Genomic DNA, 13,058 nt, shown 5'->3' on the forward strand with positions numbered 1-13,058 from the left:
CATTACTACTAATGGTTGTCATAATATTCATAAGAGGAGAACACACGGCCCACGTTCCAAGGGCTGTGCCAGGTGAGTGTGAATCAAATCAACAAACCTCCTGGGCCAACAGGGCCAAGCTCAGTAGGTAGAGTATGTGTCACACTGTCTTTCCCTCACATTTCATTAAAATATCTTTATAGAACCAGAAAAACAAGCGAGTGAGTTTTGTCTTTGTGTTTTGAAAGTCAGGATATTCCCATGGCCTATAACTAGACAATCTGTGATTCAGGTTGTTTCAGGGTGAGGTGTTCTGACTCAGGGTGCCTCACTTAAGACGGGTGTTAATGGTCTACTTGCTTATTTAAATGGCAGACCCCCATGGAAGACAGAGTGAGGCAGGGAGAACAGGCTGTGTGGCCTGAGTGAAGTCACTTGGCATCTATGATATGAAGGGATTTGACAGAGAAGCTCCTAGGGCCCCTTCCAGTCCCCAGTTTGATTCCTTCGATCAAAGAATACATTTGCCAAACTCCTATAACCTGGACTCTCCTGTCAAGAACTAAACAATCTTTGGGAATTGTGCCATTTGTCAATTTAGTGCAGTTCCAAGGTTACCCTTTGTTGGCTGCTCTGAGAAAGTGGATCTGGGCCCTTTAAATTTTTGTCCTTTGCTGGCAATGCTAAATTCTGTCAGCAGAGGACAGTGGAGAGACACAGAGGGGAGGGCTCCTGGACTCATTCAGCAGGTTCTGCACCAGGCTCCTGCAGGGCACAATGGTCACAGCTCACAGTCCTCCCTCCACAAACATACTTCCATGAACAGTTTGCCCCAGGAGCCTAGAAGCTGGATTTCCAGTAAACCCCACCCACACATGTGGCACCACCAGCAACTTGTCAGATGGAGGGAGGGAGGAGGCAGGGGGAGGAGAGGAGAGAGAGAAACATAGACTGGCTGCCTCCTGTACATGCCAGAACTGGCCTGAACCTGCAACCTAGGTCTGTGCCCTGACCAGGAATTGAGCCCACAAGCTTTTGGTCTATGGGACAGTGCACCAACCAACTGAGCTACACCAGCCAGGGCTCCCTATTCAAATTAATTAGTGGTCTTCTCCCTCTTAATTGATCCTTGACTGGTACAGAACTGATACCATGAGCAGTCCCGGGAGACGGACCTGCAAACCTGGGACTTGGGAATTGGTTTGATTGTGCCTTTGGGCTTGAGTGCAGCGCTGAGCTCCACGTCAGTGGGAAATGGTATGGTGGCAAGAACAGACTTGTCATTTCAAGTGGAGCCCGATTTCAGTTGTGTGGGCTACTCATAAATAAATGCCTCTGGATCTAGGCAGTGACCAGGCCCCAGGGGTGATGCCCTTCCAAGGAGCATCTGGGAATTTCACCTGTTACTTCAGGAAAACCAAAACCATTTCAGGTTGCAGGAACCCGGGCATTGCATGGATCCCTAGAAGATCTGGGTGGCCTTGAAGCAACAGGCCTCTGCAGGGCCTGCTTGGGAGACAGCACAGCCTGAGCCCAGGATGCCAAGTGCCCCAGAAGGCACCACTGACAGCCTGGTCCAGGCATGCCACAGTGATCAGCTAACACTGGCGTCTGTCACATGCTCTAGTGCCACACTTCCGTCAGAGGCTTTGAAACCTAGAATCCGTGTAAAGATAAGAAAGACACATCTGGTCAAATTTAAATGTTCGTATACTGTGTCTTGACTCCTGAGAGCCTCAGAAGACCCCTTCAGTCTGGCTAGATGCCTAGAAGTTTCTCTCAGATGAGTTTCCTTTGAATCAGTATCACCCCCTGGGAACTTACCAGCAAAGCAAGTACCCAGGCCCCTCCCCAGACCAGCTGACTCAGAATCTCAGAGGTGGGCCCAGCAGTCTGCGTGCCCACTAGCTCTCCAGGGGATCCTGATGTGTGCTCAGTGGGACAGTCAGTCAGTCCCTGGACACAGGAACTCACCCTGACACTCCCTCCCACCTTCTGATCATTTAGTGGCTCCCTACCACCCAGCAGAGGCTCACCCCTGACCCCGCCGTCCCCCACAGTGAGTGTCCAACTTTAAATTCATTTGCAGACTCTGTTCTAAAGTGCAGATTCCCGGGTCAGCTCCCCGAGATTCTGATTTCAATGTTCTGATGCATGTAGTACACAGGCTGCATTTGAGATGTGTGTTCGCCATGGGAACACACTGTGCATGTGTCTGTCTATATCATCTACTGGCTGGGCAGTTACTGGCTGCTTCATGCCACTCCTCTTCTAGTCCTCAAACACAGTGTGCCTTTGCTCCTGCTACTTTCTGGGTCCACAGAGTCCTTCTTGCCTTTACCTCCTTCTCTCCACAGTATTATAGTTACAGGCCCAGCTAGAGTGAAGACAGGGATTGTCTGTGATTCCCGGGGGCCAGGCTCTCAGCAAGAGATTCATACTTGTTTGGAGGCCTTTCAATTCAATTTATTTCAGTCCAATTCAACACAATGCAATGCAACTCAATTCATGTCAGAATAAAGGAGCCCTGGCCAGCCCTTTATGAGCACCCACTTGCGGAAACCAGGCCTCAGAGAGTGGAGGGAGGAAGGACCCCACTCACTGATAAGGCATGGTGACTTATATTCACATGAAACATTATTCCTCAGGGCATGGAGCTCCTCCTCCACGGGAGACCCAGTGATTGCTACAGTTGCCCAGGGCTCTTTGAGGCCCCTCCCCACCCAGCTCACCAGCAACATTTCCTTCAGATGAAACTGGAAACTGCTAAGGTACCCGTTGCAACCATCACATCACAAGGGTTCACGAGCTCACCTCACCCACAGCTGTCTGTCTCCTGACCTCAGTCACCATCAACATGATGGCGTAAGAGCGAGCCAAACTGAATGCCCCCACAGCTTATCTCTACCCACAAATAATGCACAACAGCTGTTGTTCATAAGCCACAAAGCCCTGATCACACAGCCATTCCCGGTGATGACGTCTCAGCAGGAGCCAGGAGAGAATCTAGCAAAGTTGGATTGCTGCTGTCCTAAGTTTCACAAATAGCAAAACGGTGCAGAAAGGATGGCCAGGCTCCAGGAACCACACGTCCAGGAGGTTTCCTGTGACAGCCCTGGCGGAGCACGCTGCCCGGGCACCTGGAGACCATGAGAGGGCAGAGCTGCAGAGAGGCCTGATGACATCAGTGCGTCTCCCTCCTCCTGCGTCTGAAACAACAAAGGGAGACAGTGATCTCCTGAGAGGCTCTGGGACTGCCCTTGATCACTTCCCTCCCGGGTGGCACTATGAAAGACACTTCATGCTGTGCTTACAAGTCCAAGTATTTCACACGATTAACGGTTAACAACGACCAGAGAATCTCTCACTCTACCAGCTTCCGGTGAAGAAACAAATGGAAAACTCTAGGACTGGGGTCCCAAGTTTTGACAATTAGTCCATTCTGTGATTCCCAAAAGGAAGGATAAATACTGCATCCCTCTCTATTGGGATTTAGTCAGACTCTCATGCATTCATCGACAATCTGGCATAAAAAGAAATCCAAGAATTTAGCCATTTCCATGAATAAAGCAGGAAACACCACAAAGACTCATCTGGACAGATTTGGAGGGTTTTGCTTTGTAACTGAATCGGCTCCCAAATAGTCTCACTCATTCTTTCATTTACTCAACAAGTTTATTAAGCTGCCATGGTGAGCAAGGTGTGGTCCTCGCTCCCATGGCCCATGCCGCAGAGTGGGGAGGGTGGGCACACCACCACCAGGATCCAGTTGGTCATTGTGAACAGTATCAGGCCCGCTATGGGAGCAGACACCTGACCTAGGTGTGCGTGACTGACTGGGGTAGGGGTGCAGATCTTTACAAAGCTTCTTTCAAAGAGGTGACAGGAAAAAACTGAGGTTCAAAAACTCAAAAAGACCCCTCCTTTCCCAAGACCCCGGTATCAACCTCACAGTGAAAGGACAAGCCAGCCCATCAGGTGCCTCTCAATTGAATGCACTGAAAAGGGTTTGTCACTTCCATGCTGTTCCTGCCCTTTAGGCATGGAGGCATGATGTGAATCTAACTAATCATGAGGAAGCAGCACACAAGCTCTGGCTGAGGACACTCAGCAAAGCGAGGAGCCTGTGCTCCTTAAAAATGCGATGTCCCAGAAGACTGAGGAAATGTTTCAGATTAAGACTAAGGAGACATGGCAACTAAACGCAACATGTGGTCTGCGACTGGCTCCTGAACCAGGAAAAAATAGCTGAGGGGCATTACTGAGACAGCTGGTGAAATTTGGCTGTAGCCTGTGGATTAGAAAACATTGCATTTGTGTGTAACTTGATTTTGATAACTGTAACTTGGTTTAGTCAGAGACTGTGTTCTTAGATCAACTGTGGTGTGTTCAGGGGAAAAGGGGCATGTCTGCAATTCACTTGCAAATAGGTCAGAAAAAAATGTGCATGTGTGTATATATGGGACAAAATGTTAACACTGATCTGGGTGAAGGTGAGGGGGTACAGGGAATTTTTTGCACTATTTTGCAACTTTTGAGTAAGTTTAAAATTGTATAAAAATTAAAGGTGATTCCCCAAGCAGCAGGTGGGGGTAGGGAATCATTAGGGCCCCTCTAGGATGAGGTTGGGCTGTGCAAGAATGGGAAGTGGCAGCTGTGTGGTGTGTGCAGGAACCAAGCAGTTCGACTGGGACACCAGTTCAAAGCAGGGGCTAGGAGAGGTCAGGCTGGAAGGTTTGGCAGAGGCAGACAGGAGTGGGCTGGGGTGTGTGACCTGCGGGCTGTGGGGACTGCTGAAAGGTTTGAGCAGAGGAGCAGCATGGGATCAGAAGGCCATCTTAAGGAGATCACAGTGGCTTTGTCGGGGGTGGGTTTGAAAGGACAAGACGGCACAGAAGGCTGGGGCCAAGCTCTCACAGCACTTGAGGCCACGCCAGCACCATCGTGTACAGAGCCAGCTACATTCACCAAGTGTTTCCTTAACATGCAGGGGCTGAGCTAAGGGCTTCCCTGCATCCAGGATGAGGGCCGGCAGCAGGGCCCTGCCTGCCTCAGTGCATGGAGGACAGGGGAGTTGGACTTAACAGACTTTTAACAGGTAGGATGAAGGAGAACCTGTAAAAAAGGGATTTTCCTGTGGAAGTGATGGCATCAACCGAGAAAGCGACCTTCTCTCTTACTGAGAGAAAACAAGTTAGGGGAGGAATAGGTCCAGTTCCCATGTGAAGTTGGAGGGGCCTTTGTGACACTGGGCATTTCGCACATGCATCTCAGGCTCCCAGGAGAGACCAGGAGCTGTGGCAGAGCCAGTAGACAAGACCCTTGGAGTTGGACTGCCTGTGTCCAAACTCTGGGGGGCCTTACTCTCTTTTACTAGATGGGAGAGCACATGCAAGCTGTCGTTTGTGCTTCCAGTTCCTCGGCTGTAACATGGTGGTACCAGAACTTAATTCAGGCACGGCTGGTTGCTCAGAAAATGAAATGAGCGTAAGTAAAATGTTTAGAAAAGCCCCCAGATCAGAGGAAAGAAAACCAACGAAAGGGGCAAGTGGAGCAGCCCCACCTGCACAAGGAAAAGGCTAATCCAGCCCAGGCTCTCCACCACAGGCTATGGTGCATGTGCGCCCAGCCAGGGCTTCCTGGGGTGGGCACAGCAGAAGAGCTCCCTGTGTCACAGCCAGGCAGTACCTTCAGGCTCTGCGGGAATGTTTTATAGGGGGGCTTTGTGAGAACCACTACTGCTTATTAAAATGCAGATTCCTGGTCACAGCTCAGGGCTAGAGCCAGAAAACCTGGGGGTGGTGCCCAGATCTCTGCACTTCAAACACAATTCCTCCTGCCCCTTCTCCCCTCACTCGACTCTCTCTAATCTTATGGGTGATTAAGTTTCTGAATGCTGACTCACACCCAGAAATCATTGTTGAAGTAACACATTCTGCAGGGAGAACTAATGACAATTATCTTAATTGTGTATTTCAAATAATCATTTTGGACCCTTTAATTTATATAATTCAATGAAATATGTAAGATTTTGTGTGGCTAGACAATTACCACAAGGAAGTTTCTTTGGGTTCAAGAATGAACAGTTGAGCTGTTCAGTAATGGGACAGGCCACCCAGCCAGGTGGAGGTGTCCCTACAGGGGCCCTGTACGGGGCAAAACTCTGGACTCATTCTTAAGATTCTTTCCAACTCTAATATTATATAAGCCTCCATTAAGTACAGAAAAAAAAAGGAGGACACCTTTTAACAGGATTTCAGTTCTAGAAAAAAACTGATTTTTAGTTGACTGTCAAACAACTACCATATTTTGCTGTATATAATGCACACATACTATGGATATAAAAAACCCATGTATAATGCACACAGAAACACGGGTGTGCATTTTACACGGCAAAACCAGTACTTCTTACACAATGAGGAAAAGAAATATTCCTCAAAGTGAAATTAGGTTTTTCTGGGCTAGGCACTGAGATCAAGGGTTTGTTCTTTTTTTTTTTTTTTTAGGGACAATAGCTTTAAAAATTCAACATAACACACTTGACATATAGTGAGGGCTTTATATTCATTGAATATTAATAATAACTCCAATCACTATTATCCACATTTTACAGATGAAGAAACAGGCTAAGACCAGTTAGATGACCTGCTAAGGTTATCTTGCCAGTAGGTGGGTGAGCCTTGATTCAAACAAGTGCTAATTCCAACAGCAATTAACCATCATACTATAACTGATGCCCAATGAGTGAAACATTTAATGCATCCAGAATAAACATGGAGGGGGCCGTTGGCTTTGTCTATCCTCTGAGACAGTATTTCTCTCAGGAGACAAGATAAATCTAGAGAACACATCTTGAGTGTGGCTGGCTAGCTCCCAGGTGATCCACAGGGGGCCTTTTACAGCATTCATCTTTCTATTGACATGATCATTCAAATAACTTAAAAACCCAAACCATTTCATTGGTGTCTTAGCAAAAGCAGTATCTTTCATTTTGATGTCTACTTTTGGTGTGGGAGGTGGATCACTGGCATGCATCAGCTGGTTGGAGTAAGTAGTACCTTCTTTCCAATCCTTTTGTACCTTTCTGGCAATGTCAAGCAGCAGCACTGGGAATGAGTTCACTGCTATGCCACTCATGAGCAGCAGAGGGCAGCAAAACACACTCATGCTGATTATTATCAGGGGAGCCTAGGAATAACTGCTTTTAAAATGCTTTCAAATCATTTGGAGAATTCTTGCATAGTAGTACTACGGGTTTAGAATGATGAAAGTGAGCTTCTTTAGTTGTTTCAACTTGGTATATAATTCGCTAAGCCTGTCATTATGCATTTAAGGGAGAAATATTTAAGGTTGTACTGTATTTTTAGCACTGTTAAGACACACCAGACCATAAGATGCACCTGTTTTAGAGGAAAATAGGAAAATAATTTTTTGAAGAAACAAATGTGGTAAAATATTTAATAACATAAATAACATAGACCACTGCCCCCTCCCCCCACAGTGAGCCAGGTATGCTATATCCAGACTATAAGACGCACCCCGTTTTCCTCCCAAAGTGGGGTGGGGGGGGTTCATCTTATAGGCCGCAAAACACAATAACTCACAATTCCAGAACTAACTTTTCGTTTTGAAGCTCTGGTTGTTTCAAACTTCCTTTTCTAGAACTCACCTAAGGGGCTGCATGCGAACCACACAACAGCTCCTGGGTGCTTGCTGGCCAGTTTCCTTGGTTTCATTTTGGTAAGCACTTCCTAGTGGAGCTGCAGTGTAAAACCAAGGTGCCCCCGTCTGCATGAGCCTGCAAGGTTTGTGCATTATGTGCAGAGGAGACTCGGAATATGTGAACCCAGAGCATGACAATTCAATTCCAGAACTTCCATATTATGAGGCAGCAGTATCATGTGAAGGCTCTGGACAGATGGGCCTGTATTCCAGTCTCAGATTTGCCACTTGTCAGAGTGACTTGTTATTTAACTTGGGCATTCAATTTCCTCATCTACAAAATAAGGATGTATGCCCACTTCACTGTATGGTTGTGATAATTCATACTAATTAAACATCTACCATGTGCCATGTACTGTTTTTAGAGTTGGTGACCTGGTGACTTAAAATTATTGCTGTCATGAAGCTTATATTTCAAGAGTGTGACAGGTAATGGAAGGACAGTCATTTCAGACAGTGGTGAGGGGATAAGGACAACAGGCAGAGTGGTGTGAGGCAGGTGCTCACCTTCAATGAGGTAAGCATGTCAGAGAAGGCTAGTGAACAAGCAAGGGATGATGTAGGGGCTGAGACGGGGGCAGAGGATTCACTGCCAAGGCCAGGGCAGGAAGAAAGCAGAGGAGAGGCTAGAGGCAGGTAAGGACCAAGATCCCAGAGAGCCGATGGATGATAGTGGGTGGAGACTCCAAGTTCACACAAGTGCAAGAGGGGGCCAGATGAGGGTTTCTAGCCAGACAGGCAGAGGGACCAGGAGGCAAAGGGTGGGACAGGAGTAGCAGCACTTAGCGCACTGCCTGGCACAAAACCAGCTGTAGTTAGGGGTGGCATGTTAATTTAAAAAAATAAGGTGGCTTGCTTCTCAGCCTTGGATTAACATCAAACATAGTACCTGTTCTTATTAATTTAATATCTGATATGTCCTTTATCTGAGGACAATATATTAAATGGATTTTTGGAACTAGGAGATGGAATAAGGACATTGCTCCATCCACTCCACACATCAACCTGGTAATGCAGTACTTCCAGAAATAATGATAACAATAACAACAGATAAGAAGCTTGGGTTCCTTTAAAGAAAAAACAATTTCAAGTATTTTCCAGCAATAATCTACCTTGATTTTCTTTGAATATGTAGTGACAAGACACTCAAGTTTTAAAAATGGGCTCATTTTCTTTTTGCATTACAGAAAAGCTGCCCACAAGCACCGTGACGATCACACTCATTGTAAAAGGCTCAGATAAATTTAACATTTACACTTACTTCTTCCATTATAAAATATATGTACATTACACTTTAAAACAGAAAAAAAAAATCCACCACCTCACCACAAAAACTGCTTTAGCATTTTGTGTATTTCTTTTCAGATTTTGGACAAATCTAAAATTTACTTAATCCTGAGCACTTTAAGCATTGTAGAGAAGATATTTAAATGCTGGTTCTTGCCATCCTCATTAAATATTTTTGATTCTTCCTATTCCCTTTCAGAAGAAAACTGAGAACATCACATAGTTAAAAAGACTAACTCTCCAGTTTTCACAAACCTTAACCAGAAGTTATTTTTTCTAACTCAGTTCTAAAATCTTGTAAAGAAGTGTCTAGGTACTACTGAACTCACTGACACACAGACAAGGAAGTTAAATCAAAGGCCTACCTCTGCTCACTTAAAAATATGGAAATGGTCCAAGCACTCAGTCTCCACGACTACTGAGAACGGAAACTCTCGCTACATGTTTCATGATTGTCACCTGAAAAGTTAACTAGCTGACAGCCAAAGAGCACATTTAAAATCACCTTAATCATCTTTGTTAAATAATAAGACTTGAACTTAAAATACTTAAAATCTTATAAGCAGAAAACGTGTGAAGCTTTTTACAAATTCCAGGGGATAATTTAAACTATTTTAGCTCTTCTTTTTTGCTTAGTGTTTTAGATTTCCTTTGTGCTTCTCATCTTTAAGATGTAGGGGGAAAAAGACCCAACTGTAATATGCGTTGGCACTTCAGGAAACAGTTTGTATTGCACACAAATAATTTGAAGATCACCTTTAATTAAGGGCTGTTTAAATAAAAAAGATGCATTTGCCAGGATGGTAGACTAGTTTAAGTGTTAGGTCAGACTGAGGCAAGTAACCAAAAAAAAAAGCTTCTCTTGGGTTTACCAAACTGTGATTTCCACATACTTCTTCAGTAGGGACATTTCTCAAAGCTGCACAAGAGTTTTATGGATTCACAACCCTCACTTGTACTAGCCAGGTAACATTCTCAGTCAACAGATAAAAGCTCACATTGCACAAGTTTTGTCATAAGCAGCCTGATGAAAACACACTGCTAGAAACCATAGTTTAAGTACATAAACATTAGAATTAAAATAGCAAACCCTTCAAGACCTAAAGATTTTAGGAAAATATATAAAAAGACACATTTTGAACCAGAGGTATATTGCCTAAGTTATTTCAGTTTTTTAAAAAAGATTTTATTTATTTTTAGAGAGAGGGGGAAGAAAGGAGGAAGAGGGAGAGAAACATCAAAATCGAAGTGTGAGAGATACATCACATGCCTCTCACATGCCCCCAGTTGGGGACCTGGCCTACAACCCAGGCGTGTGCCCTGAATGGGAATCAAACCAGCGACCTTTCAGTTCATAGGCCACCACTAAATCCACTGACCCACACCAGCCAGGGCTCATTTCAGGTTTTTTTTTTTAAGCTCTTAAATTGTTCGATTTTGAAATGGCATAACTGAAATCTAATTCATAGCAAAGCTAAAAATTTTAAATTCTTACATGTAAGTCACCGTACTTGGGACTCTTAAGATTCAATACTGGATAAATGGGATAATCCTGTTAGTGAAGAATGAAAGTTAGACTGGGGAGGCCTATGGAGGGAATAAACATCTGTGACTTGTTGGTTTGGGGTTAGTCTCCTTGAGGCTGTTTCAACCCGGGTAAGGGGTTATCTAGGGTAGTTGTGAGAATTCAATGAAAACACATGTGGGAGAGCAGAGGCCTGATATACAGCTGCTCAATCTAAATACTATTCTTGACTGAGGTATTTCTCACTGCTTTCTAAAATGCCACAAGGCGAACAGGATGGGTGACCAAACGGATTTCTGAAAAACAGTAAGACTGAGTCTCTTGGGTGGCTTACAGTCTGAAGTTGAAAGAAATTCTAAGTTCCAAAAATGGAAACATTGGAACACATGCAGCCTCTCTAAGTGTTCTGAAAAGGATAACTCTCAATGGGGTGTATAGGTTCTAACAGATTTATTACAACAAAAACTCCCCATGTTAGCCCTATTGCTCTGGTTCTGGTTCATTTTTTTTAAATTAATGTTACTTCTTTAACTTTTTTTTAGATTTTATTTATTTATTTTTAGAGAGGGAAGGGAAGGAGAGAGAGAGAGAGAGAGAGAGAGAGAGAGAGAGAGAGAGAGAGAGAGAGAGAGAGAGAGAGAGAGAGAGAGAGAGAGAGAAACATCAATGTGCCGTTGCTGGGGGTTTTGGCCTGCAACCCAGGAATGTACCCTGGCTGGAAATCGAACCTGCGACACTCTGGTTCATTATTAAACCCACAGAACTAGCCACATTACATATCCATCTTAAAACTTACACTTTTGTTAAACTAGAATACTGTTTAACTTTTCTATTCAATAGAATTCAACTATCACTCCACATCAAAGTCAAAAAAATACCACATGCACTTGTCCCCCACATGCTTCACGGAATGTTACGACAATATGATGCTTTACAAGAGCAGCAGCAATCACTCACATGGTTTCCTATGTCCTGGACAACGTTCTAAGCAGCCCAAACTAAAGCCCAGTGAGGTTACTCACCTCCAACTAAGAAAAGGGAGCGGGGACTTTGAACCCAGGTAGCCTGACACGAGTCCATTCTATATCTTAGTTCTTTATTCTGTTGCTGAGTAAACTAGATTTAAGAATCACCTAGCATTTTATTAAGAGTATATAGGTAACAGATTCAGACAATTTGGAATCCACACTTCAAGCATCTCTTCATTGAAATTTAAAAAGCACACACCAAGACTCCAAAGATAAGCTGCCTTCCGAAGGTCACCATGCATTAGAGGCCAGGGCTGACCACATCCTAACCACCAAGCTAAGCACACTCTTATCATCTCTCTTCGTGCAACCTCACAGAACTAGTAATGGGCTCAGGTTAGCACCAGAAATACTTCTGAACATAATGTGTGGATGAATGGCCTATGAAAACTGGCCCACATCTTCTTGTTCTTTCTCTGAAACCTCTAATAGGTTTCCACCTGAACATTGTCAACTAGAAGCTGGGAATAAAAAGCAAACAAGACAAAAGCTCACGGTCCAGCAGAGGGGGATACATATGTCAACAAGATGACAGTCACAGGTGCCCCAACCAAAATCTATGTAAGGAACAGCAAGGGAATAAAAAAAGGCCTAGTCAAATCATCTTTGGCTATGATTTATCAATTTAACCTATAATCCCAGTTCTATCATTGCCTGGTCATATAACCTGAAGAACAGGTACTTCACTCCCATCTCTAACGTGAGGATGAATCTTTGAACTTGCAAATACAATCAAACTAGGAAATCTATTTTGAAGAAAATGTTTTTAAAAACTATGATTTTATTAATCAAGGGGACATTTAAAGAGATGTGTCATTGTTAGAGATTATCTAGGGTATTGTGGACAATTATCATATAAAAACGCAGTATCAAATTCCCCAAAATTATATATACGTACCATAAACACTAACATACAAATAAATTTGCAACAAAGAAGACTCTTTGGAGTTTAACTGTGCTCTGGAATTGAGTGGCATTTATACACTATTGTAGAGCACAGCCAGCATGAACATACAGTATATTCCGTACTGGCATTATATGAACTTTCTGGTTGCTGGATTCTGGAAAACCAAGTATTTGGAAGCTGCCCAAATGCTTGGCTTTATAAAATTTTCATTTAAAAAAATTTCCATCTTAAGCATTGTATAGGAGAAAGAACATGTGAATTTTAGAATAAGACAGCTCTGAATCCACATTCAATGTATAACCTTGAGCAACCTACTTAAACTCAAAAGGTTTTTTTTCCATCTACAAAATAAGAACAATACCACCTTCCTTCAGTGAACTGTTGTGACACTGCATGGCTGATGATGCAGTGTTAAGAAATGAGTTCCTTTCCTATTGCCTTAAAAAAGGGTAGCTAAACCTTTTTCTTAAATAATCCTTAAATCCAAAAAAAAGAAAAGCTCCAGACCTTTAGGTTACATAATTAGTTACTATAGAAGTCTAGGTTTTTATATAAAAAAAGGATAAAATCATGTAAATACTAATTTGAAAAGTACATAAGAGTCCTACAA

At 43.8% G+C, this 13,058-nt stretch overlaps 1 protein-coding gene, 1 long non-coding RNA gene and 1 other non-coding gene across 6 annotated transcripts in view; 1 reads left to right on the forward strand and 2 right to left on the reverse strand.

Annotated features, from left to right (window-relative positions):
- Positions 1 to 2,428: 2,428 nt before the first annotated feature.
- SSR1 (signal sequence receptor subunit 1) overlaps positions 2,429 to 13,058 on the reverse strand; it is a 37,164-nt gene continuing 26,534 nt past the window's right edge. For 2 of the 4 annotated variants that reach the window (XM_028511337.2, XM_036026526.1), the window contains one exon: positions 2,429 to 3,188. In XM_028511337.2, the coding sequence (XP_028367138.1) occupies positions 3,164 to 3,188 (25 nt within the window). In that variant the 3' untranslated portion in view covers positions 2,429 to 3,163. Of the gene's footprint in view, positions 3,189 to 3,468; positions 3,503 to 13,058 lie in introns of those variants that run through there. The other 2 variants (XM_036026525.1, XM_036026527.1) reach the window with 1 other exon arrangement.
- On the forward strand, positions 8,553 to 8,743 carry LOC114498377. The gene has a single exon (XR_003684793.1). It is a non-coding gene; the product is annotated as a U2 spliceosomal RNA (small nuclear RNA).
- LOC118500743 lies at positions 10,357 to 12,993 on the reverse strand. The gene is made up of 3 exons (XR_004903329.1): positions 12,908 to 12,993; positions 11,392 to 11,399; positions 10,357 to 10,382 (listed from the first exon to the last, which is right to left on the reverse strand). It is a non-coding gene; the product is annotated as an uncharacterized LOC118500743 (long non-coding RNA).

This window comes from Phyllostomus discolor, chromosome 5 (assembly GCF_004126475.2).
Source record: "Phyllostomus discolor isolate MPI-MPIP mPhyDis1 chromosome 5, mPhyDis1.pri.v3, whole genome shotgun sequence".
Taxonomy (NCBI): Eukaryota; Metazoa; Chordata; class Mammalia; order Chiroptera; family Phyllostomidae; genus Phyllostomus; species Phyllostomus discolor.